Raw genomic sequence first — 23,522 nt, 5'->3', positions numbered from 1 at the left:
AATCTAATCCAAAACACACCCTATGAGTTTGCAGTTGGCACTGAAGAACTAACCACTATTAAGGCACTTCAATTGCTTTGGCCACTGCTTCAGACTAAAAATATCATCCGCATCTTAGCTAAACTACTAACAAATTCCGATCTCATCCACGACATCTTCCCCCACGGTTTTTTCCCCGACGACTAAACAGGTAAGTATGAATTAAATGAATATTACTAACTAATTAAAATATTAAAAAACTCACCATACTTTATCCATGTTTTCTTTAGATTTTTAGCCTTCATCCGACAATCACCTACAAAAACCACAAAAGACAAATAAAAATCGCAAATTTCATCAAACAGATTTCAAAAATTCTATTAATCTCTTACACTTATAAATTTATAAATTTAATACCAATGCAGTAAATTCATTTCTAAAATTTTCCCCACAAGCAGTAAATCTAATTATGATGAAAATTTGTAACTTAAAATTCCCCCATAACTAGCAGTAAATTTCCAAATTCTATGCAGTAAATTAATAAAATGCAAATGCAGTACTAACCTTTTGATATTCTCATTTATTCGCACAGAAATTCTATCCACACTCGCACAGCTCGCCCACGAAGAATTGTTTAAAATAATGAATTTCAGTTTCAAGTTTTCACACTCAACAACTCTAACATATAATAACATGTTTCAAACTTTCCTTTAACCCGGTTGGAAAGGAATCATATACTAAACAAAACTAACCAACGCAGCTTACTAAATACCACAAATCATAGAATAACAGCATGACTAAGAAAAGGAAACCAACGGTACCCAAACCGGATTAACCCAGTTTAAAACTGGATAATTTATTCTTTTGAAGACTATTATAAAGTCTAAGAAAGAAATAATAAAACACAAAAAAGTCGAAAGACAAACCCATACCACGAACAATTTGCTTTTTGGAAAAAGGACATAACCAACAAGACATAAGAAAAACCACAACAAACCCAACATAAAACGTTGTCACATAACAGGACCCCTCACAAAAACCGCATGAAATCATACTCCCACTCCTGGCCTAACCCACCAGGAAGGACATCCTGAGCATGCTCTATAGCCGGCCTAACCCACCGCGCTACATCCACGCTTTGTGACCACACCTCTATTTTTAATAAGAGCTACTCAAGTGTGAGTAACTCTTCAAAATAACCGAACTAAAACAAAAAGCTTTTGTGAAAACAACTAACTAAAATCATAATTAAAAAATATTAAACTAATAAATGTTTTATAAAATGTAAATTACATTATGCAATACATAGATCAGAATACAACACCAAGGACGAACATCTAAAGACAAAACGACCCCACTACACTTGAGAGAGAATGGCCAACCACAATCGATATGCCACTCACAATCACAACTCAAAGGATTTAGAGTACGACTTGACTTCGCAGAAAAGGACTTCATTGAACTAGACCAATGACCACCTCGATGTTCAAGTATACGTACAGATCCGAGTAACCAGGCATCCCCTCCACGCACAATCTCCACGCCATTCCCAAATTAGATCAGACACAAAAGAAGTTCTCCACGCAGAACAGAAAAACCTGACATAGCAAACCATTCTGAAATCAGATTTGAGTTTGTTGCAAAGACTTAGTCGTTGTCACTAGAAGACACAACGTCTTATGTCTCTAACTCCAGCTTCCTGGAACTTCTTTAACAAAGAGGAAACAGAAGAAACAAGATGTTCGCCAAACACCAATGTCCATCATCCATCCTTCGAATTGCAGAAGAACTATTCTAAAAAACTCTGTAAAACCCGGATGGGTGGAACCTGATCTAAACTACATTTTATGATTGGATAATTTAGATATTTTACCAATGTAAAGTATTTAATATTAACCAATCATGATCCATCTAACTAACAACCCACTTATTTGTAAGTGCTGAAGTTACTTGTAATTTCAGCACCAGAGAGATTTGAATTTAACTTAGAAATTAGTTGGACTCTCCCGAGCACTTCAGCAGCCGCAATAAACCAGTATACCCTAGATCTATTGAGCCTAGCAGAGACTAGTTAAACAACCTGAGACTAGATAGTATAAGAGTAAGATTAGGATCGGTATTAGACTAAGAAGTTGCACGAATCTATCCGGCCGAAAATAAGATAGCGTGACGAGCAGACGGTGTACCCTATCCGAAATTACTCTATGAGTTAACCAACTCGGTCCTAACTCAATACAAACATTGTGGTCGAAAAGGAAAAGCGGAGAAATTGAACGGAGAAAAAATCTAAAATACATTTTAATTCACACCTCTAAATAACTCTAAATTACATTTTTATTTCTAAATTTGATTTTTGCACACGACAATTTTTTATACCCAGAAAACCTAATTCATCTTTACAGAAAGGAGGGCACTAATTTTGTGGTATGAAATTTATGCCGAATTTCAAAATAAAATGGTTTTACGAGATTTACTTTTTTTTCTGTAAGCTCATGCATTTATTGATGATACCCCGGTAGTCTCTCAAAGCGACAGAGGTCGAACATAGAGCAATGGCAGAGACACGTCTAAGACCATTAGACAGAGAAGAAAAGTTCCTAAAATAGTCGAAATGTACTTTTGCCAAGACCCAAAATGACTTGTTAGGTCGTCATTTACATTTTCAGGCTAGTTATTAAGAAAAAAAGGAGCCAATTGACGCGTTACGGACATTCTCACAGTTAAATTTATTTATGGGGTCCATTCATGCTTGCACAAGTACTTTCGGTCCCTAGCGGAAACATTCACTCTCCTCAGGTCGCTACGAAGAAAGAAAAATGAATTCATCTGGTCGCCGGATAACAAACAGGTTTGGTAGCCGTTACTATAGGGCAGCTTCACACAGTTTGTTCTTTAGATTGAAATCAAATCTCAGATTCACCAAGAAAGTTTTCTATAAAAGTCAAAAAGCTTCAAAAAACTGTCAAAAATCAAATGATTGACTTTTCCGGGTACCCGTAATTTGCGCGGAAACAATTTTCGAGCGTATAATTTATGCAGGGGTGCTTCAAACCACAAGTTGTTGATATCAGCATCTCAAATTTGGTCTCTAGCAGGGTAATTTTCGAGAAAACTCAGCGTTTAAAAAGACGGTCAAAAAATTTCAGAACTATGACTTTTCCGAACGCGGCTTTTTCTTGGCAAAAAATTTTGGGCTTAGCCAATATTGCAAGGGCGTTTCTCACGTCCCGTCTTGGGCAGTCTTTCGATTGGTAACTTTTTTGGTCAGTCCTTCGATTGGCAACCTTTTTCTGGAAATCGAAAAATCAATTTTTGAGAAAAATTATCATTTTTTTGAGAATAATGAAAAAGTTTTCCGAAGCGCTTCAAAAAAGACAAAAAGTAAATATATAATTAAACAAATCGCATACATTGTTATAATACATGGTTTTATCATTAACGAATTTTTTACTCTACTCCTTTTAATCATTAGACAACAGAACTGTTTTTTTTATGAGACGGATCTCCATCATCGCGAGCAACTCCATTTTTTTGTTAAATAATCAAGGACAAAAAAATAAAACCAGCAGCCAAAAAGCAGAGATCAGGGCACCTTTTCCGGCAAAATATTTTCCTGCAAAGTTTTTTTTTATTGTATCAACGAGAAGAAAAATAGCGGAAATCAGTCACATCGCTTTCTTCGCAGACTTGTTCCAGAATTTGGATAGAACTAACACGTGCGTTTTGTTGGCTAAGATATTTGGCTTGAGTTTTGTAACAAGCCGAAGAAAGTGACAAAATATTTGTCTTCAGACCGGCTTCGACTTTTCAACTAGCAACTTTTTACGGATTTTTTTTTGTATCATTCGAAAAAACTTGTTGGTCTGAGCTCAAATCTCAAATTTAAAAAAAAATATTTCATCTACGATTTTTTTTGAATAAAGTTACATTTAAACATTGCCAAATTTTTGTTTTCCTGAGCTCAAATTTTGTTCCAAAACTCATATCTAGCTCAAATTTAAAAACTCACTTGTGATGATTTTGCGTAAGTTTATGGGTGTTTACAGATTGCCAATTTGGGCCAAGTAACACGCAAAAAATTTCGTGCTATTAACACGTAAGCGGAGATTTAATCCATTGGTCTATTTTGATTTCAGGCATGCACTAAAAAAATTGAACATTTCCCCATAGAACTTAAAAGGAAGTCGGAACATAAAGGGTTTGCCCTGAAACCAGCAGTTCTGTTGACTTTGTCTGAAAATCCTGATGTGTTGAACAAAACAATTAATTTTCTTTCGTTTTCGAATTAATCAATTACTCAGGTAGAAGAAGCGCTGAAAGGCGAAAGGTTTTAACTCAGTTTTCATTGCAAATCACTTCCGTTAGAGGGATAGAAAAAATTGCATGCGTTTTTTTATAATAGATTTTCATTTGCAAGCACCCAAAAACCTACTTTAGTGTAACTTCCTTAAGCACTTGATATACGGGTAATTAAATTCTCAAATTGACAACAATTTTCCAGATGTTTGTGACGTTTTTTGAGTAATTAGTATGAAATAAAAGACTCTAAATTGTGTCCGGTATCATTTCAAAGTTTTGTCCAATATCAATGGCCTGAATAAAAAAGGAAACTCGATTATAAAAAATAAGTTTTTCAATGTAGCCCGGGTTACCTGTCCATGTGAATCCATCTCTGGACAATCTCTAAAGCCACGTCTGGGCAAGGAAGAAACGATGTCAATGTCTTGCAAGAATTACCCTGAATTTTTAATTTTCTTTGTTTGAAAATTCGAAAAAAAAACACAAATAGATATTCTTGCAGAAGCTTGCAGATAAATTACATTTAAATATTCACCATTGAAATTAAAAATTAAACAATTATTAGTTTATTGATAACAAAAACATTACTTTTTCTATGTGGTTCGATGGCTAGTGTAGGATCGGTGATCTAGTACACGTTTGGCAAAATGAGAACTGAACGCAGAATATTTTTTTCAATCTTAGGACTTGCATACAGTGTAGTAAGGCTAAAAATAAGCTGAGCGTAAGATTGATTTGTCATCAAATTAAGTAGTACAGCAAACAAAGGCTAGAGTTCAAAATAGTTCATTCTTCGAAAATATCGCCACCCCTAAGCCGGAAAATAACAATTGAAAAAATCGGCGAACCCCCCTCCTCAAATTGGAACAAAGGAAGCAAATGTTATGAAATTCAGAGGAGCAATACTAGAGATGATTTAACCCGGCCATACAAAAAACGGGATCCCTCGGACCCTTGGGGATCAAGTAATAACGGTCCCCGGAAGTGTAAATGGTCCAATCAGAATTCGGAAACTAGCGGCGGCGATGGGCTCGAATGTTCATATGTTGTAGGCCTAGTTGAGGGAAGTTTAAGTTTGGAACCACAAACCCTTAGGATCCCCACTTCCGGTTTTATGCCCTAAGTAAACCAACTCACCCCTAAATTCCGGAAGTCGTTTTTCGGCCTCCAATAAGCGCAGGGAGCTGAAGCTTGGAGGAATGATGGCAAGATACATCTTGTGTTTTAAATTCAACCAAGTCCGGCGGTTGAACCGGAAAACATTAGCACTTGGGAAAAAACCCTGAAACCAGAAATAGGCAATTTACGCAAAACAATGAACGGTGGTATAATGATTTTTATTGCGGCAACTGGCATTAAATCCGAAAAAGACCCCTAGTGAGTGAAAACCCTCCGGCAACTCCTTCCGGTGTTAATCTCCTTTTTCCCGAAAAAGTGATTATAGACCTTAGAAATGGGATAACTTGCGAAGTATAAATGGGATATGATGGAACTTAATAGTTAGGACCCCAATAAAATTCTGACCCCAAGTAAGGATTTTTGTCCCCGGTTGATCCCTGGGTGACCTTAAGTTGACCTTTGGAGGTAGTGACCCCAAAATTGCACAGAAAACCCTGAGATTAACACTGGTAACCCCAAGCCCAATCCTATGGAGGTATTCCTCAACCCCAACCCTATGGAGATATGAACCGGTTACCTTACTAATAACTGGGAGGAAACTTGTATATTGGGAACTAGAGCAGAAGATGATAGCCAAACAGCTTTTACATTGCAACGTTGGAGTAGTAGAGTTAATTCATAGTGGACTTGTTAAATATTGGGTTCAGTTTAGCTTAGCAAATGATCTATTAACATCAATTCAACTAGACTAAAGAAAAGTAGTCCCAGAGGAAATTGATAATAATAGGACAGCCAAATATTATGAACGGACGGGGAATTTATTTGGCTCCCCGAAGGTAATTTTTTGGTTTAATTTGACCCCTTATAGACAAGCTACGTTCCCCTGATGGCTAGAAAGGTCGGGAATTGGATAGATTACAGATAGAGTTTTTAGATTCCTGAAATGAGTTAGCTACCCATGGAAAGTGTCCCCCGACCCTTGGGAGGTCAGAAGGCTAACGGGATAATTATAATAAAGACCTTGGGAGGGTCACTGAATAAAGATAGCATGATTTGTAGCTTGAGTTGAACTCGAGGGCTGAACTCACTGAGGTCAGGAAATAGTTTATTAGAATCGTATGACATTTGTTTGCTGGTAAAATTAAGACACCTACTGCATACAGGGTATCAAATAAGCGTGAAAAGATTGCTGAATGAAATCGAAATTGGCACGTGGCAGAGTTGACACAAAAAGTGTTATAGTCTTAAAAAATGTGTAGACGGGTGATTTAAGCGGATGCCAGGATTCAGAGGGAATGACGTGATTTAATTAAAATTAAGTGTGAATAAAGATAAAGAAATGGAGGGTACCGGAGAGCCTGTAGGAGTGATAATAATTATTGCTAGTGAATCGAGTAGTTGATTCTCGGGGTAAGAGAATTTTTATAACAGAAACCGTAGATAGCTTGTTCTCATCAGAGATTCTCTAGAGAGGGAGATCAGTTTAGTGCTAGCCAAGTTATCGGAAATTAACTTGCAATCTAGCGATTGCACTAAAAAATTGCAGACCCTTTTCCTTCGATTAAACCAATAGGTTATATCCTGGCCACTCAGAGCCTTCTGTAATTAGACGTATATTTTAGGGAATACTTTGCGATTGGAGATCATTACGGTTGTATTGACGAGACAGCCTTAAGAGCAAAATACAGAAGTTGCAAGCAACAGTGAGCAGTACAAAATAGTTGCCACCAAAATAACACCTTCGGGATTGCAGATAGTAGTGAAACTCGGTCGCCCCGCTGAATTCACTGCCCAAGGGACCACTTGTGAAGAAATCCCTATATTTACAGTTATCCTCAAACAATGGTATTTCAAAAATTTCAAGATAAATTTTAAATTTTATTTAGTCTTATTTTACTACACAAAAACTAATTATGGCTTTACACATAACATTCACTAAAATTTTTGGTTCTTTTGCGTGAAAAACTGAACCTGGACTACGTTATACCTAAAAAATACAGTTTTGCATGCAAATTTGTTTTTCTGAAAAAGTTTGTGTGAGCCTAAAAGTATCTTTCCGGCGACCAAAAGTTACCCAATTTAAAAAAGCTGATTTCCTGAATCACCTGCAAGGGTACCTAGTAGGCCTCTAGGTCTAATTTCCAAGAATTTTTTTGTCTTAGACTTCCTGGCAGTAAGTCCAGGATTGTCCTATACTCATTTGGGTTCCTGGCAGGAAATTTAAGGTGTTCAACATTCCATACTAAGTTCAAAAGACTAATCAACTTATCATTAACAAAAAATAAAACAAGTCTATTGTCTTACACAAAACAGCGTGATGGCTTACTAAAAATTGCCAGGTAAACAATTGTATTTAAAAACTTCGCAAGGTAAGAAAGCCCGCTTTTCGGCTAGTCATTATATTGTGCGAAACAACTGAGTTTTTTTGGCTGGTTTAGATAATAGCTATTGCATACTTTTGCTCTTTCATCTGCTATCATAGTAATAATATTTTGCTGATGGAGGAGGCTATGTTCATTTTGAACTATTGAAAAATCAAAGAATTTCAATCATGTTTATAAATTTGTTGGCGCTTAACGAGCCAATTTTGAAAAACCATAAGTGAAATCGCATTAGTCAGTGTAAATTTGGGCTGATAAAATGACGGTTGTTTGGAAGAGAGGAGATTTAAGTTGTATGGAAGGATGGTCATTTATACTTATATTGTGCATCACGTGTACTCAGCTTTTTGAGTTGACCGAAATTGTAAACAACAATTCAATTTATTAAACTTCACTGCAAACATGGCTGACTTATTCATGCAAAATGGACCATTTGCGAGACTCGGTTTCTATGGGAAAATTTCTGATTTTTTTCGGGTTAGCAAAAGCTCCCTCAAAATGTCAGGGTTAGTTTTCTACAAGTTTTGAAGTCATGAAAACCAATTATTAGAGTTACAACGGCTTATTGATTGATAAAGAGTACAGTATAAAGCGTGGTTGCAATCAGATATGACATGCCAAGAACTCCGTCAAAAATTCTGACCGCTTTAGCCAGTCTTTCCTTTCTTCTCTCAGTTGCTCGTCTTTTGACTTCTTCCTGCTCATTCTTGATTTTCTCCTGCTCCAAAATTGTAGCAACCGAGTCACGTTTTAAGGAGCTTTTCCGCGATTTATTTTGAACGTCGTCCGAAATCAGAAAGGAACTCATTGTCGCAACTGAAACTGTATTTGTCAGTTTCTGAAAATGGTCAATCATTTTCAAATTTGTCGATTGAAGCCAAAAACTGATGTTGATCGAAATCATGGCGAGCATAATTGAAAATCCAGACAAGAAAATACTGACTAGAAAGTAGTTGCAGATGTTTGGGATAGTTTTTGAAGTTTCGGGTATGAAATCAATCACGATAATTAAGTTCACACATAGAGCCAAGGTCACTGTGATTCCGAAACTGACTCTTTCCCCAAGGTTATTTGGGATAAAGAAGGTCAAACTACTCAGGGCTAAGAGAACTGCATTTGGAAGAACGATATTGCGGATGTAGAATGAGTTCATTCGTTCGTATCGAATCGTGAACACTAGAGAGCTGAATTTTCCGGTAGGGTAGACGCTTGCAGTTCTCACACAAGAGGTTTCTAAAATAGACAAAATATAGAAATTTTTAAATGTTTGCAATGAAAATAATTAACTATAAATAAAGGAAATTACAAAATTCATGATGGAAACGATGAGCCTTAATCTATATAAGAAGACCAACTGATATGGAACAAAAACTAATACAAAGCGAAAATGAACGGAGTAGTTATTTAAATAATAAAGGAGTATAATCAGTTGAAAATGGATTTTATTGCTTTGAAAAAAAATCATAATATAAACAGCTTTTAAACGAATATAGTCTATTATTTTTGAAATTTATAGAGACTGACAATGAAAACCTATTATAAGCGATTATGCTTACTTTCCATGAAAATCCTCGCGGTTCTATTTCATTTCTGAAAGTTTGAACCGTTTTTTGTTCTATTTGGATTAGAAAAAAAAAACAGATATTAAGTCACTACCTCCAAAACTTTTTTCCTACAGACCTGGTCAAAATTAGCTCATCCTCAATGTGCTATACTAGAACTTTTCTTAGAAGATTTTACAACTTCTTAATTAATTAGATTCTAAGAATGCCACAAGATAGGGACTTTTTAATCAAAAGAGATTAGGAAATTTTTCACCATAAATTGTCCAAATTGGGTATTTTGTAAATTTTAAGCTGATACGCAACAAGTTGAAAAAAAGATTTGTTGCGGGATCCACTATACACGGCTATTTTTATTTTATTCTTTGATATTTTGGCTGTTTTGGATGCCAGGAACAAATAAATTAATCACTGTTTTGCTCAAAATCGCTCCAAAATTATCCGAACATTATTATTATTTGCGGACTCCGGAACAAAATTTGCGGAATCCAGAGCATTTTGCAGAACCGAAAAAAAATATGTTTTCATTAAATTCAAGATAACAGTGTTGTGGAATCCGCTAACATTTTCGGAATCCACTCACAATTTGGGGATTCCATTTTCATCATAACAGAATACAATACGATTTTGCGGAATCTGCTTACATTTGCGGAATCCGCTTTCGAGTTGCGAAATCTGTTTACATTTGCGGAATCCGCCTTCGAGTTACGGAATCTGTTTGCATTTGCGGAATCTGTTTACATTTGCGGAATCCGCTTTCGAGTTGCGGAATCCGCTTACATTCGCGCAATTCAGAACAACTAGTTATATTAGCTTGATGCGGAACCCATGATACAACTAGTAAAATTTACGTTACAAAGGTATTTGATCGCATAATTTGCGGAAAACTTATGGGCCGAACTCTTTTTGGAAAATGTTTAGAGACTTGTCTCTGGATTCCAGTGACTTACAGACACCAAATGGTGCACCTATCCAGTGCACAGTTTGGCCTCGTAATTTAGTTACTGCCAAATTGTTGGCAGTATCCTTTTCGGTCAACGCATCTGAACGAAGTGAACTAATCTGAAACTGCCCATTTGACGCCCTAATTTAGCTTCCTAATTTCCTCGCGTAAAAACTAATTCCAAAAAACTAATTAACCTATAAGCTTTAGTTTTTGACTAATTAAACTGTCCAATGTCACCGATATTGCCAACATTTTGGCATTAAATATAGTTAATGTGTGAGGGCCACTTTAGTTTCGCAAAATGAGTAAAGTGAACAAAATAAGCAAAACAAACAAAGTGAACAAATGAACTTACCGAGTAGTTTCCACTGCGTGTGTTCGGAGTAGGAGGAAGTGTCGAAAGTGACTCCCCCACAGAATATGTCAATCTCGGTAGCCTTGTACTGCCACGAACCAATCTCTATGTTGCACTCCTGTCTGTCAAAGGGGAAATTGGTCACATCCATCGTACACGTAGTCTCCAGAGCTGCAAACGTTTTTTTATTTTACAAATAAAATGTAATTTTGTTGATGTTCTGAAGCAGTTAAGCTACAATAAGAAAATAGAAGCAATTCTCGCAGTCAATGCTGTTTTTGGCTCATACAAAAATCCCCGAAATCATTGCTGGGTTGAGGATTTAGGGGGCGTGGATCAAAAAAATTACCCCATTTTCACCCAATCTTTAAAAATCTGCGTTTTAAATTGAGTATTGATTTAAAATTTGGTTCACTTGTTTAAATTAACTGAATAGCCCAAATATCGGGTCTACTTAACTATTAACCCCCTTTTTTTAAAGAAAAGGGGTAATTGTTAAGTAGATTAATATAACGCATTTTTGACCAATCAGATTGCAGGAAATTTAGAAGTCTCAATACAAAGCTCTAGCGCTAATTTACTGCTTTTATTAATAGGGGTGACAATTCTTAAGTAGGTACCAAAGGGAGGGCAATTGTTAAGTAGATCCCAAATATCCATACACCCTCATTTTCTCTCTTTCTTCTGAGTTTTACTCAAACGGATTACACATATAGGAGTTTTGCGGCCTGTAATGAATACCGAAAAGCCAACCCCTCAACCCTCCTCCCATACTGCCCCTATTGAATAGTGAATAAATATGCGTTCCCACCACCTATTGGATTGAGCCAGGTGACAGATCCAGTGTGGGTTACTGAGAGAGGCACTGTTTTGGCGTACTTGTTCGAGTCATACACTCCTATGTCGTTATAAGGCAGCAAGTCAGGAGTCCACAATTGAGACTGAGACAGTCGGATCACTTCAATGCCCTAAAAAGAGAATTAGCAAAAACAAACTATATTTCAGTCAGGAGTCACACTGGCGAGTTTGACAATTCTTTATTAATTAACATGCCAATAACTAGGCATAATTTCATATCCATATTCAATCTAGTTTCACATTTGCTCTTCGTTAAACTGAGTTTTTTTTCGATTTTTTAGATTAAAAAAACAAAAAATTAATATATTAAGAATTTGAATTGGTTTCTCTGATTTTTACTAATTTCATTTTTAGGAGCTGCTTGAAATATCTGTTATATTTGTTCTCATTTTCATGATTAGATTTTGTTAGTAACAAAAAAGAAGTATGTGCAGACTTAAATGATATGAGATGTTTAAATATGAATCAAAAACGGACTGCCCATTACAATACGAAGACTTGAATGTTCAGACTGCCGTTTAAAATCAATGAAAAATTTATTGTTCTGACTTTCGAAGAAAGTGAGGAATATATATGACTGGAATGATTTTTATTCAGACCGATTTTACAAAAATTGATACCGTATGGGTATCAATCCGGAAACCTTAGGCTCTTTGGAATACCAAGCGAGTATGCACGCATTAGACTAAAAAGCGGAAGGCTTTGAAACTTGAAAAAGAATTCAAAGTCTCAATACGCGAATTTTTTATGAGTGGTAAATTATCCGCTCTCATAATTTTCCAAACTGAACTGAAGCAAACTAATTGGTATTATAAAATCCATATTTGACTCAAATTTTCCTTCTTAAAATTTGATTTTATCAGCTTAAAATTCGTATTTTCTCAAAATATCAGTAACCAAAATTTAATTGAGAACAATTAGCGAGAATTCGGAGCAGTCTTGTTTTTTTTGTCGAAATTCATATATTAACTGAATTTTTTTTCATTTTTTCGTGTCAATTTTTTCTTCATTTCAAGCCCCTCACACTTTGCAAAGTACAAAGAGACATACTTTGAGACTAGTAACACTTTAAACAAAAGTAATTGGTTGCTTAGTTCTCTGAAACGATTTATTTGCCGCTCAAGTTTTAGTAGCACGAAATATATCGAGATAAAAGATTTTAATTTTGATGCGATCAGAAGGTATCGATACGAATGCGAGTCACCACAAATTTACTGATAAGAATTGTTACAATGTTTTAAGTGGCCCTTTTTGAAAATAATGTTGCATTTTTTGAAACTACTTGAACTTTTAGTTTAAAATAACAGAACGTTTAAAAAAATAAGGAAATGATTTTGTATAACTTCTTGTGGTCGGAGCCTTCTGAACTACCCGGGTCGAGGTGCTTGCTTTATATTTTGACTTTCTCGACTAAAAATTGGTATTTTTCGGCTTTCTCGACTGAAAATCGGTATGTTTCGACTTTCTCGACCAAATTTTGATAGGTTTTGACTTTATTCAATCCAGCTCTCAGGTATGCTTTGACTATTTTGACCGACATTTTAAAAAAGTTTATCTGTTCGACCCCGCATTGATATGTTTCGACTTTCTCGACCAAAAATAGAAATTTTCATTTGTTTCAAGTTTCTCGACAAACAAAAAAATTTTCTCGTTTTGTTTTTGGCCGTGGTTGCGCCGAAAAACTGTTCAAAAGGTTTTTTGATCTCTCCGTGAAAACACATCTGGTTTAAATTTTACGTCAAATTTTTGACCTGGAAAGTTAAATACTTTGATTTAGCATTTCATAACTTTCAATATCAATCAAATAGTTCAGATAGTGAGACAATCTCTTAGTGAGACGCCCTTGTAAATTTTTTTCTTTTTTGTTATTATTCCTTTGTTACAGTCAATATGTGGAAACTGTACCAAAAATTTCAAAAAAAAATCTGGCTAGACGAATGTTTCAACTGAGCTTGTCCTATGTTTTAACTGTGCTCGATGTATGTTTTGCTTAAAACTGGGCATGCTCGATTTAAAATTGCTTCTCAGTCGCTGAATTTCAGTCGAAAAACTGCATTTGCTCGACTTTAAAAGTCATAATTTAAATCAAGCACCTTGACCCGGTTACGTGCGCGGCAACCATCTATCATAGTTTATACCTTTAGTGATAGTTCATACCTTTTATAACTTTAGATTTGCTTATAGGAATTTGAGTACTATAATACTATAGTTACTATCCCTTTAATTACTATAATTACTCATTTGAGATCCACGGCAGCTACATAACTAGTTGGTACTGCTAGTGTAATTGAGTCATTGAACTCATTGAAACTGTCAACATGCCTCATAATCTGCTGGATGCCACTGGATGAACTGGTCCTGCCAGTAGAGTCTCTGCCAGATGAGAGTGGAGAGGGTCTCCAGTTTGACATCGAACCCCACCAGCTGGTACAGTGCAGCTCCATAAGTCAGATTCACAATCGAAGACTGAAATCATAGGGAATAATTATACAAAAGGGAACAGTTCTAGCCCCACCTTCTGTGTTTTATTGAGTATATCAGTGACTGGTCTCAACAGCTTGTAGTTTTTGTTAGTCCCAGCCCCTGTGTATGTTAGTCTTTCCCTCGTGGTTAGATGGTCTTAAGTAACTACCATTTACACTTAAGAAGAACCTGGTCCAACGGTCAAACAAATTCGAGCAAGGCTTAAGTTTTCTGCGCCTGAGGCGAATTTTAGAAAATCAGGGTAAATATGACGCGTTTCTCCGCGTTTGTTTTCGGCGCCAACTCCCCGTTAAATTTGAAATACTTTGGCACCAAAAACGCTTTTAGAAGACTATCAAATTTAGTGTCGACGAATTAGAGATGCAATAAAACAGTATACCAAAGGGGTATCTTTTCGGGTGGTCATAGGATCGAATCCCTGAGGGGTCATGGGCATTTCTTAATTGAATTTCAGCTCAATGTTACTTTGTTTCAAATTAAAAGCGCACACAAATCTTGAAAAAAATTTGAAAACAACTTAAATTCTCCTAACAGCTCAGCTGAGTCGATGTTAACTTGATTCTAATTTGTTCATTTGCTCCTAATTTGTCCAGTTTGTTTGTTTCAGACCTGATTGGTTACTGGTCGTATCCAGCGGTTGTAGTTTTCAAGGAGTTCCATATGTAACTGATGAACTGACACAGAGTTGGCTAAGTCAAAGTTTACGAGGAAAAGTGAAATTAAAAGTATTCGAACCATCATATGAGTGACTAGAATACTATTATTTGCTTAGAGTTTCGGCTGACAATCAGTGAGAAAATTTGGTAGAAGTGAAGTTATAGTTAATAATGTTTTTCGTAATTTTTAGAAAGTGAACGAACTTGATTTTACTTTTTTTTGTTGTAGTTGACTTTGGTTAATGAAGCGAACCGAAACGACGTCACATAATTGCAAGTGTACTAAAACGTATGACAATTATTTCTTGTAATATTTAAATAAAAACATGTTTTCTGCAGAATTATTGGCTCGACTTTTTTTTAGTTCTGGCTCTATGTGTAATTTCACGTGTTCATCACTTTCTTGGGTCTTTAAATTGTGCTGGACAATTTTCAGGGATCAATTTTTTCTCAAAATACAACGCTTATTCAGTTATTTATATTTCTTTTGATTTCGTTGGAAAAAAATAAAGACGTTATTTCAAGAATTATTTGCATTCAGCTGAAAGTAATTGTTTAGTTTTTATAAATGAAAAATTTAAATAACGGAACTCGTTTTGCTATATAGGGCTCCCATAAAATGTTAATATCCTGATTTTGGTACAATGAAAAGGAGATAGATTTAACTTTACATTCATTAAAAAGTCTTCAGGAAGCAATTGTTTGAATCAAAAACGCGCTACATTTTTTTTTTGACTTTTTTCTTCCCCTTTGTCAAATTTGCACTCCCGGTTCGAGTTCCGCGGTTTATGAAAAGATCGGCGCGGCCCACATTTGACAATTCCAGACCTGCGCCGCTACTTTATATTGGCAATATCAGACCGGCGCTGCCAAAACTTGGCACTTCAAGACCGGTGTGACTGAAAAAAAAAATCAAACGACCGGTGCGACATGAAGTAATCGCGCGAACGTCGCGCCTAAGATCAAATGGCAACAATCTGCGCGACTGAGTAAAAAACCAAAAGCCTTTCCTTGAGACGCACTGCTAAGAACTTTTCCTAAGTCGCACCGCTAATGTCTTTTCTTAAATCGCGCCGCTAACGTTTTTTTTAAAGACGCGCCGACAGTCTTTTCATAATTCGTGTCTTCAGTCTTTTCTTATGTCGCGCCGTTAAAGCCTTTTCTTATTTTGCGTCGCCAGTCGTTTTGTAAGTCAGGCTATTGGTCTTTTCTTAAGTCGCGCAGCAAAAAAAATTGTTAAAAAAATGAGTCGTCTGTCTTTTCGTTAGTCGAGATTTTGCTAAGTAACGCAGCTTGAGTATTGTTTAAATTCTTGCTGCCAAAGTATTTTGTCATATCGCGCGGCAAACGTTTTGTCGCGCAAACTTTTTTAAATCGCCACAATAATGTGTTTTCTTAAGTCGCTCTGCTAAAGTTTTCTCTTAAGTTGCACTGTCAGTTTTTTTCTAATACGCGCCCTAGATTTTTGCTTATGTCATCCGCCGCTTAAATCTTTTTTTTAAGTCGCGCTTACAGTCTTTTTTTAAGTTGCACTGCTCAAGTTTTTTTCTCAATTTAAGTCATCAGTTTTTTCGTAAGTTGCGCCCTCTGTCTTTTTTTAATTCGCACTGTTTAAGTCTTTTCTAAAGTCTGCGCGTGGACTTAAGAAAAAGCGATGAAGACTGACGGCGCAACTGAAAAAAGTCATAAGCGGCGCGATTTGAATTAAAACTGCCGGCGCGACTCGGAAAATACATAACCGTACCGATTTAACAAATAATTGAATGGGCAACTTAAGATAGAAACTAAGAGGCGCGATTTAAAAAAGACTAATGGCGCGACTCAAAATTGAAGGCGCGTCTTACTGAAGGAATGAAATGGCAGGAAGTACTTAAGCAGCGCAATCCAAAAAAAAACTTAAGCCAAGCGATCTAAGAATTAACTACGGCGGTGCGATACAAACAAAAAATTTTAGCCGCACGACTTAGGAAAAAATTTACTCGGCGCGTTTCAAGAAAAGACTTTAGCGAGTCGACTTCAGGTTTTCTCGCTTTGAAATTTTTCCCTCAAAAGTAATCCTCCTAAGAACAATTTGAAAGAAATCGGACTCAACATTTTTTATCAGGAGGTTCTTTTATATTATAGAAAATTTGAAGGAGCACGAGATAATATAAGTTTTCAGTTGGGAACTCTTAGTGAACGGACTGATGGTGACTGTTAGACTGACGGAGGTTTTTTCAGTGAAAGTTATTAATCAAGTTCTGGATTAAAAATAAATTAGAATAAATTGAAAACTGCTTGTGGCCACAAAATTAATCTTCATACCACCACAAAATTGATATAACTGGCTTGAGGTGGGATTAGTTTATCAAACCGTCAAATCAATTCAAAATTTCCGGAATGAATAGATTCAAATTTAAATCTTTTTAAAGTGTGCATAAATTTGGATAATTTTCAATCAATTTACAATTAATTTAATTAAAAAAGCATTTTTGCCAGTTCGGGATAGTCAGAACAACAGAGCAAGTCAGCAGTGCAAAAACTTAGTTTCTGAACTTTCTTCATTAATTGGTTCTAATATCAACATGTAAGTTCTCGTTTCAATTTTTCAAAAAAAAAATCGGAAAACCGTTTCAGCACTAACACTTTGTGACGGACTTGTATCATCTCATTGGGGACTATTCTAATGATGGAGAAACCGAAAGGTAGAAATAATTCAAGCAATCAGAATTCTTAGATATTTCGTTTCGCTCAACGTTTTTTGCTCGAACTCGAAGTAGAAAGTTAACATAAAATACATTTATGCACTACAACCAAGTTTTGCAGTCAATTCACGCAAAAATTGAACAAATTGGTTGTTTTTTTTTCTTCAATTTTTAAAAACGGCTCAGCTTCAAATATTAGGTTTTCACAAAGCATCTGAAGTCTGAGAAAAAATGGCATAAGTTTGCCTGTTTTTTATTGCAAGCGGTCAGCTTTGATTTTTTGGCCTGGAAATATTTGCTTAATATGAAAAGTTTGCAATACCTTTAAGAAGTATGAATACTCATTTTCTCATTTGTTTGAGATTTTCTCATTTTAAAAACCTAGTTTTGCATCATCATGTCTCTTTTTCTCATAAGGAACGCCACCATCTGATAGATCTTGATGAACTATGCAATCTGATCAATATATTATTTCAATTGCGAATATGAACTTTGAAAAGATCGACAAAACTTAATTGTCTTCTTTCATTATTTTCCTTGAACTATCAATTTACTTGTTTCTAGTACATGGGCATTTGATATTTAAAAAAAAGAACTTTGTTAAATTTTGATTCGGTACCGCTGATTCCTTGAAGCAATTATTGTTTTTAGATGCAACTAAATTGGACAATTGTGCTGGCCACTAATTACGTTAAACTCATGACTTGAGAAGAAAACGCCCCGCGACCTCAAACATAAAAAACTGCAAAACGCTTGTTTTTTTATGAAAAAAAAACAAGAGAAAAAATTTAACACATTTTGAGCCTGCAGATGAAATTCTACTTTATAGAGAATGAAATGGATTTTTTGCGGGTTCAAGCTACTTTGAGGCTTTTCATCAAAGCAATCAAAGTCAACCTAGCAGTCAAAATTTTCTCAAAAGCCTGGTGTGTTGCTCACTTTGACTGAGGCACAAACGCCCTTTTTTGGGGTAACCAAATAAACCATTGATCCAACCAAAAAAAAAAATACCGACTTGTTTTTTGAAAGCAATATAAGATTGACAATTGGTCGATAAAGTTGACCAAGTTTGAGAAAAAAGGATCAATAGGTAACTATTCACTCCGCTAAGACATGTAAAGCTAAACAGACTTTCGGAAGTTGAACACTATTTTTCGTGATCTTCGCATTCTTGCTGTTCAATAGTAGAAATTACCTTCCTTCAAAGTCAATTAACTTAACTTAAAATACAGAGACCAATAGGAGGTTCCCATCACTTGCGATACAACAAAAGCGTACCACTGCAAGCTTCTAAATGGTCAGTCAGGTGGAAATAACTAAGTGGAAAAAAAACACTTAAAAAAGTTGAAACACGAAAAATTCAATCACAGAAAAACAGACAAAAATAAACACCACAATTAGGCAAACTTCAAGTATTTCCCGTGCCACTAAGCCAACAACACGTGGTTAAACAATGAATTAAATGAGCCAATGAACGCAAGTAAACAGAAAAAAAACTGACTTGTTTTTTGAAAAACTCAACTTCCAAATTTCAAAGAAAAAAATGGATAACCTTGAAGCTCGTTGAGTTTCAAGAACATTTATGATAGATTTTTTTGGTAAAATTAACTGAATTTGAAAAAAAAACTGGATCGATAGGTAATTTTATGTTTCGCTGGGAAATCTGAAAATCACTTACAAACTAGAATTCAATCACTTTTTCGTGACTTTTACACTTTTGCTGTTCGATAGTAGAGTTAGCCATTATTTTAATAAAAAAATAAATGAACTAAAGTTAAAAAAATCATAAACCCCAAAAAACTAGAGCCTGAATAAACTTTTATGAGTTTTCCTAAAAAACCAAAACATAAAAACATATAGAAGCGACCTATAGAAGAGCCTGAACTACGTTCATCGTTGTTTTTTTAATATAAAGTGGGCTCTTGCTAATAATCTAATTACTATTAAGCTTAAGAGGCGTAGAAAGAAGCTAATTCTAAGGATTGGGATCACTTACAAGTATTTCATATTTAGCCGAAAGAATAAAATATTTAATGAAACTTTTTTTGCTTTGTTGCATTTTGTTCACATCTACAAGTGTATCATTTTATAGTTGTTATTACAATATGTTCGCAAAACCTTAGTTTTTGCTCTTTGCTTCGCTTTTTGCAACTGGTTTTCCTTTCGCTTTCACAGTTTCTTTGCTCCCAATTTTGGCATTCGCGAGTGATGCCAATTTGACAGCTTTTTCGCTTTGTTGGCCTTTATTTTCTTTCTTTCCACTTTGCGGCGTCTGAAACTGCGTTCTGGCTTCTTGCAATTCCATCTCTGCATAATTTTGACTATTTTCAGGCTCTTCTAGCTGCTGACCTTTCTGTTCGCCTTGTTTGAGAGATGTGTGTAAATCTTTATCCTTTTTAACTCTTTGTTTACTGTTAGTCTGTTCCTGCTGTCGCTGGTTCGGATTTTGCTCTGAAGATGCGAAAGAAGTCTGTCTCTCCAGATGGGATGTTTCCCTCATGTCTAGATTCTCTGTTCCCTCATCATCACTTTCTGCTCCACTCTTTTTCTCACCTGAAGAAAAAAGCATTGTTTATTCAATAATTCAAAATACAACGTTTTTTTCTCAATATAATCTACTATGATATTTTTTGCATAGACAGAAAAAAATAATTTTAAAAAAAGCAACAGAACCAACCCGCAAAATGTTTTTCTCTGAACAATCAAGAAAGTTAATGTTTTTTTTTCTTAACAATGATACTAAATATAGAAAAACTATCTCATCAAAAAGCTTCCATCTAAATTTATATTTTGACTAGTCAAAAACTTAAAGAATGCACAAATAACTGTTATGTTCACCAGACGACACTAAAAGTCAAGAGAAATAGAAACTTTACAAGCAGTGTTGCGTATTATTAACTCCAAGTAACAATCATTATAAATGATTTTAAATTAAATGATAAACTCACATCAATACAATGTGATAACATTTCATCTCTGACAGGTTGAACTTTGTATAAAACCTTTTCAACTAACCAACCCCCTTCCCCATTTTGTCCACGAGCACTTCAGAATGCGGGAAAACATTAAATTAATAGATTAGACGGCTAGTAGCCTTGGTATGGAGCCAAGCTTCTTGGCCAACAAGTTCTTGTTCATTTTTTAAAATCCGGTTTCTAGTTTGTAACTCAAATCCGTTTCTTTTATTTAACTAGATAGAAAAAAACTTACTGATAGCGAGATGCAACCAACCTTTTTGACCATCTATTTGGGCTGTGTCTGTTGTTTTCTGGGGTGCTGGCGACACAGTTGGTGATCCCTGAGCCCCGCTGAGAGAAGATGACACTCTGCTGATGCTCAAGTTCTCCTGCTTCTTCTCAAAATACAACTCCTGCTCGAAGTCAGCATACTCATCATTAGCAGACCTGACAACCAAGGATACACTTTGTAGTAGAATTAGTTTGGATGTAAGTTTATAATTGGACATTCAACCACAAAGCAAAAGTGTATTAAGTTACTCATTTTCAGCAATAGTGTCTTTACAAATCCGATTTTTGGTTTGGCACTCTGCAATAAGCGAAGCCGAAACTATTGATAGTTTGATCTCATAAAGTACATACATCACTTTTTAACACAAGATGTTCAAATCACGATTCGTCTCGAATGAAACAGCATATCAAGAACAATAATAGGCGGTTTCAACCTAACATGATACAAGTATTCACAAAACGGTAACTAAACCGATAATACTTGGGTCCGAAAAAATGACGTCCTAAGAAACGTGAACATAAAAAAGTTCGACACAAGAAAGTTTTTTTTCTCAACTTGAGATTTTATTTCGCCAGACAGATGACACAATATGAGGCTACTAAGCCGATGTAACATACGCAGAATCCTTTTAAGCCGAATAAACCTTAAAAAGGGAAAAAAATTAATGAGCAAATTGTACAGATTCCGAGTTGGCAATTGTACATCCAAGATAGTAAACAAATTTCGAAGTGACTGTGTATTCAAAATTAGTATTATTTTGAGTCCAACCAACGCCAGACCTCAGGAGATAAGTCTTGTGAACAAGTGTTCACGAGAAAATAACAGTAATTGATTTCAATGTACACCAGTCATGGGAAGTCACGAACACAAATATATTTTTACCCACGTGGAGAGTGAGCGCAACATCCAAATCTTTCTGATTTAGTTTCTGTTGATGTGACAAATACACTTTCGTAACCGTTCAAAATATTGTTATTTACGATATGGGTCAAGTTGAAAAGCTCCTCAATTATAATAAGTTGCGAAGTTCGAATAGACAAAACTTATTGCATAGAATAACTTGCTACTGATGGAAATTTGAGCAACCTTGGACATTAATTACGCCAGAGAAAGTAGCTTTTGCCTGCAGAAATTTCGGGAAATAGGTAGTTTGCTCAGTTTAATTAGCTCGGTCTATTCGAGCTTTAGTCAATTGGATTCTTTACCATTTTCCTCACCACCTTTCAATTTCAATTCAGAAAAACTACTTTCAATTGCCCTAGTGTCAAGAAACTTGGCATGGTGAATATCTATTACATTTGGCCATATTAAATTACACAAATAAAAGCGAGAAAATAATAAAAAGCAGACTAAAAAACAAAACATAGCCAACTGACAATTGGGAAAGAGTAATGAACGCAAGTAAACAGAAAAATACACTGACTCTGTTGAAAAAATCTCAATTTTCGGATTTCATAGAAAAAATATATGCCCTTTGAATGTCTAGAACAATTTATGATTAGCGCTTTTTTGATAAAATTAACCCAACTTGAGAAAACTAGATCAACAGGTAAAGTTTTTATTCCGCTGGAAATTATTAAATTAAATTCCACTTTCCAAACTAAAATAGTTCACGAATTTTTGCGCCATTTCTATCTACGTTGTATTTGGAGAGTGCTATTTACGCAACTTTCAGCAGATGAATTTCAATTGAACTCAGAAAGTGCATATATACCTAAGAGCATTCATAAATGCATAAACGTATAAATGCACATCTAAGCGTATTAGAGAATTTTAAGACCTTTTCCAGAAAACAAAACAAAAAAATCGCCATGACCTATATAAGAGTCTTCACTACTTTCTTTACTCTCAATAAAAATACGTATGAAACAAATATGAAAAAATGAATTTTATGACGTTTGCTGGGTCGGATTCGTGTTGGAGTCTCATGCTCTCGCATCTGCGCCACGTGCCCTTGAAAGTTTCGTAACACTATCCTCGAGAGAAAGGCAGCTACAGATGCTAATAAATTGTCAGTGCAACAAATTGTCATTTCAATAAATTATCATTTCATGTAAAAAATGGAAAAACTTTGAATGTAATGAGATGGAAAATATAAAACTGAATTGTATAAAACATGCATTTCAAAAATTTCGCAAAATAAGTTGAGTTGGAAAATTTCTGAAAAAGAATTTCTATTATTGTACTGTTATAGAAGAAAAAGCTGTTTCGATTCAATTGATGAGTAAAAATGCATCAACGGTGTTAACTCGAAAGTCAAAGCATAGACAACTAAACTGCCAATGTTTTCTGCGGCAAAAGGGCCACGAAACGAAAGTAGCACTAATGTTTGCACTAATGGTTGGGAAAAATAAAAAGTAGTAAAAACATTATTTACTCCGCAAGTATAAATAGATAACTTGAAAGGTGTGGGATGTAGAAAAATGGGCCTTCAATTGTCTAAACCTATTTTAGATTTGTCTAACTTTTTCTCCATTCGTCCCTTATGCTCGCTTCCGTCCATGGCCGGAAAAAGCGGCGCATTTTTAGTGGCCTCCAAAATAGCGTCCATTTTGTAACACTTGATTTTATTGTTGAAAAATGTTCCAAAATTAGCCATAAACCCACCGCCGCCAATAATCCACAAATTGTCCTCAAAAATGTGACTGGAATGATTCGACATTAGACAATCGCCACCCACTCTGACTTGAGTCTTCACATTCAATGCTGACAAATCGAACATTGTAATTAAACTGTACGGACAATATGGTACTATACCTCCGACCATAAGAAGCCAAACTGTACTTGTTTTCGAGCACTTGTAAACATGTGAGGTGTGTCCAAAGACAGGCGGTAAATGTCTGCTTTTCACTGACACTAAACACTGGAAAGGATCCGCAAATTCCAGAACGTACAGCGAAGTGTTTATTTGAAACTCCGAATCGTTTATTAATCCTCCTACAATCAATGA

At 35.4% G+C, this 23,522-nt stretch overlaps 2 protein-coding genes across 2 annotated transcripts; both read right to left on the bottom strand.

Annotated features, from left to right (window-relative positions):
• Positions 1-8,038: 8,038 nt before the first annotated feature.
• On the bottom strand, positions 8,039-14,893 carry LOC134853116 (neuronal acetylcholine receptor subunit alpha-6-like). Its single transcript, XM_063869059.1, has 5 exons — positions 14,593-14,893; positions 13,822-13,965; positions 11,456-11,609; positions 10,642-10,812; positions 8,039-9,011 (listed from the first exon to the last, which is right to left on the bottom strand). The coding sequence occupies exons 1-5, from the start codon at positions 14,722-14,724 to the stop codon at positions 8,341-8,343; spliced, it is 1,272 nt and encodes a 423-aa protein (XP_063725129.1). The 5' UTR covers positions 14,725-14,893; the 3' UTR covers positions 8,039-8,340.
• A 4,483-nt stretch (positions 14,894-19,376) lies between these two features.
• On the bottom strand, positions 19,377-23,522 carry LOC134852797 (uncharacterized). Its single transcript, XM_063868581.1, has 3 exons — positions 23,038-23,522; positions 20,555-20,727; positions 19,377-19,876 (listed from the first exon to the last, which is right to left on the bottom strand). The coding sequence occupies exons 1-3, from the start codon at positions 23,337-23,339 to the stop codon at positions 19,443-19,445; spliced, it is 909 nt and encodes a 302-aa protein (XP_063724651.1). The 5' UTR covers positions 23,340-23,522; the 3' UTR covers positions 19,377-19,442.

This window comes from Symsagittifera roscoffensis, chromosome 8, assembly GCF_963678635.1.
Source record: "Symsagittifera roscoffensis chromosome 8, txSymRosc1.1, whole genome shotgun sequence".
Lineage (NCBI taxonomy): Eukaryota > Metazoa > Xenacoelomorpha > Acoela > Convolutidae > Symsagittifera > Symsagittifera roscoffensis.
The sequence above is the reverse complement of the archived record's forward strand: the minus strand, read 5'-3'. Positions and strand labels throughout refer to the sequence as shown.